General features: G+C 36.3%; 1 protein-coding gene across 2 annotated transcripts; it reads left to right on the top strand.

Annotated features, from left to right (window-relative positions):
* Positions 1 to 308: 308 nt before the first annotated feature.
* On the top strand, positions 309 to 1184 carry LOC119077428. 2 transcript variants are annotated; one of them, XM_037184642.1, is made up of 2 exons: positions 309 to 614; positions 671 to 1184. In XM_037184642.1, exons 1-2 carry the CDS (start codon positions 346 to 348, stop codon positions 1077 to 1079), a joined length of 678 nt encoding a protein of 225 aa, XP_037040537.1. In that variant the 5' UTR covers positions 309 to 345; the 3' UTR covers positions 1080 to 1184. The 2 variants fall into 2 exon arrangements, with proteins under 2 accessions (XP_037040537.1, XP_037040536.1); XM_037184641.1 differs by having other exon boundaries at positions 668 to 1184.
* Positions 1185 to 3590: the final 2406 nt, after the last annotated feature.

Here is a 3590-nt window from a genome sequence, read left to right as displayed (position 1 = left end):
CATATTGCTTTTGCTTACAATGAAATATTGCACGATTGATATTTCAACAAAAAGACATTAGACATTGGCTGTATACGTATCAGAAGATCCACCCCACAATTTAAGGGCAGAAGCCCTTTTGTATCAACAACAACAACGCTGCGCGACTGCGCATCTAATTAGATGGCGTTCCTTGTTACTTCCTATGTTTAGGTGTTACACCATTTTTTCTTTCCGTGTGGATTTCAAATAATTCGCTAATGTATTTCATACCCTACATTCTCAAGATAATGATATCAATATTCGAGCTTATATATAATGGTTCGTCGTATTCTCTTTGTTCTTTACATTTTATTTGCTAAAGCCATGAGCGATTTCGGTGCTTCTCAGGATGGAAATTATAGATTCTCCTGTTTTGGTTTCGGAAACTCAGGCAATGTCACGAACAACATGAACGGAAAAATTCGTGCTACGCAAAGTTCTCTTCAGCTTCATAAAAACTATCAGCTGACCTGTGATGTTGAGAAAAGTAACATTGTAGCTAAAAATAACTTTAACCTTGTCATTAAGGGACAAAATCACGAGGCCAAAATACAGAACACTTTTGGCGTCGCATTGGAAAAGCAAGAAAATTGGTAACAGTACATTCCACAAACTAGATTTTTTGTTTCTAACATTTTCCTTTTAGTAGCACGACAAATATCATTAACATTGCTCCCAAAAATTCACGGAATGGTTGGTTTGCGAGATATTTTGGAATAGGACAAAGTGAAGAGCATCGAAGTGAAGGTAATCGAAATTTCAATGTTCTAGCAAAATATTGCAACGCGGCTGATGTGGAAAACAATCAATTCAACATGGGGATATTCAAGACAAAAGTTGAGAAATTACCTAATAATAAAGACATTGTTTGTGTCGAAATTGACCGTACAACATTGGATCCTGAAAGTTTTCGTGTGGAACGTCATGGTGATGCCAAATTCATTGCAACGGCTACTAAGGATGGTAAACCACAGAGCATTGAGATATCGGGTCCCTCTATCAAATATATGGACACGACTGGAGAATTTCATGTATTTTTGTATTCAAGTGCGCTTTGAAAGTTATTACATCACATATAGCAATAAATAATCGGTGTGTTGGTGCGTATGATATTTTTTTCTTAAACTTTGAGTTGTATGATTCAATAAAATATGCGATAAACTGAATTGTTTAAAATCTTGTGCGCGCGGTAGCACAGCGCCTATGACGCAAGTCCCAATACAATTTTTAAAAAAATTTGTCGTAGACTTCGGCACCAATCGCACCATTCTAGTTTTAAAAAAATTTAATTTGAGAGAATTCAACTTTTGTAGTTGATTGTTCAAAGTTTTCATTGTACCGAAATTTCAAGTTTTTTGACTGGCAAATCCGTTTGCCCGTGGTCCATATTTCGAGTATTTGAATTTTAATTTACATTTTTCCACGACTTTTCCACCTTCTTACGCAAAATTAATCTAACGTAACATTCGACATATGTGACGAGGACCCAAAACAACGAAATTTTTAAAAATCGCTCTTGCGGCAGCACTACATGATATTTGTAAAGAAAAGTTTCTTCCATCAAATGACCTGCTGAACCGATTTCCGGCTGAGCCCATCGATCGCAAAATAAAACGTTTTGCAAAAACGCTACACCCTAGTGAATAATTTCGGGCAGTTGGGAAATTTTGTCACTTCTAAGGTGTGGGTTTGGCAGCTTGGCAGCTCGCAAAATTTGGTCACTTTTAGTGTATGTGTTGGGCAGCTGTCAAAATTTGGTCACTTTTGGGGTCACTCTCGGGCAGTCAAAAATTGTTGAACAATATTTGTCAATTTTTTCCGTTATCGACTGCCACGCTTCAGGGTTCTTTATTGATTCTCGCAAAATAAAATAAAAAACACAACTTAAAACAAAGTGTTTTATTGACTCCGAGGAACTTGGGAAGCTCACAACAAAAATTAAAGGCACGACCACAAGCTGGGACCCAGTTATAATAACTCAGCTGTCATGGTCGAACGAAGCATCACCGACTCGGATACTCTTGCCGAATGAAGAGAAAATTGGAATATTTACAAATATACAACTTCAAAGAATTCAAAGCCGAACCTAGTCCTTTATGCAATTGCCGGAAGAGCCAAACAACAAGGTGTCACAGACACTAAATAATTCACACTGTAAGTGCGTCCTTTTTGATTCAGTGGAAACATGGTCAATATTAGACTCATTGGACGAATGTAGAGTGGACTCAAGATACTCCAATACAATTTCGATATGTATACGAAAATTCTCATGTTCATAATTGGTCGAGGTGTAAGACAGGGTGACACCATCTCGCCGAAGTGATTCACATCAACCCTGGAGAGTGTTTTTAAAGACATAAGAGAAAGAAATAAGACTGGAGCAAAATGGGAATTAACATAAATAGAAAGTACTTGAGTCATCTCCGTTTCGCAGATGACATCTTTTTATACATCATTTATGGCCTTGCCACACAATATGAGTGGCGTACACACAATATGAGCAAAATGCCCTTGCCACATGATATGAGTTCTGTCTACATTTTTTTTTTTTTTTTTAATTGTTCGTTTAATCAAATCAAGTTTATACAGTTTGTTTACAAATAATTCTTGTTAAAAATAAATTTACAGTCTGCCAGACTTTTCCAAATTTATGTATGAAATTTCATCATTTTAAGTAATACTAGACTTAAAAATTTAAAAAAAATTGAAATTTAATTGGAATAAATGAAATTGCAATAGGTTCATCACCTTGTAGATTGAAAAAAGCACGAAAAACAATCAATATTCTAAATTTTTTGAGTAAATACTTAACCTAGGGTTACAACAAAGTTTGTTGTGATCAAATCAAATTTGAAAGAAATCGTAATTCTCATAATCAGTTCGTATACAGTGGTCATTTTGGTGATACGAAATTACAAATAGGGATGCGGTTGTGTCTATAATGACAATAGCTTGGAATTATGGCCTCCTAACAGCGAGTGGGGAGGTTTATAGGTACAGTTAGCAATTCTTTCTGCTGAAAAGCTGCCAAATTCACTAATAACGTTGTTATCATGTGAATACGTCTTGCTAAGCATATTCATAGCCAAATCGTACAGGTGTACGTTAAGCCTCGGCACTTTCGTAACTTTGTGCAGTTCTTCAGTAGATAAATACTTAAAGTTCGTTCTCGATCTTCTGAAATTGATTGCCATACGTAGGCATCTATTTTCAAAGACTTTTAACCTCCTAATCAAGTACTTTGGCAAACTATGCCAAACCGCGACGGCATAAGTTAGAACCGGCCTCAATATGGTTACATAGGTTTTAACTTTAACTTCTTGCGAAATGCCATTATTGACTTTCATGATGGGATACAGTTTATGTAAACCGGTGTTAGCTTTCAGAAGCATCCTGTTCACGTGTTCGTTGTGTTTAAGGTTTGGTTGAACGTAGTAACCCAAGAAACGAACGCTATCCTTGAAAGGGATTTTTGTGCCATTCATTTCAATGCCACAAGCTTTTTCATTTTTGTAACGCCCGCGGTTGGACCTCTGAATGAAAAGAGCTTCAGATTTTTCCACATTTAC

Source organism: Bradysia coprophila, unplaced genomic scaffold, assembly GCF_014529535.1.
Source record: "Bradysia coprophila strain Holo2 unplaced genomic scaffold, BU_Bcop_v1 contig_235, whole genome shotgun sequence".
In the NCBI taxonomy this organism is placed as follows: Eukaryota; Metazoa; Arthropoda; class Insecta; order Diptera; family Sciaridae; genus Bradysia; species Bradysia coprophila.
The sequence above is the reverse complement of the archived record's forward strand: the minus strand, read 5'-3'. Positions and strand labels throughout refer to the sequence as shown.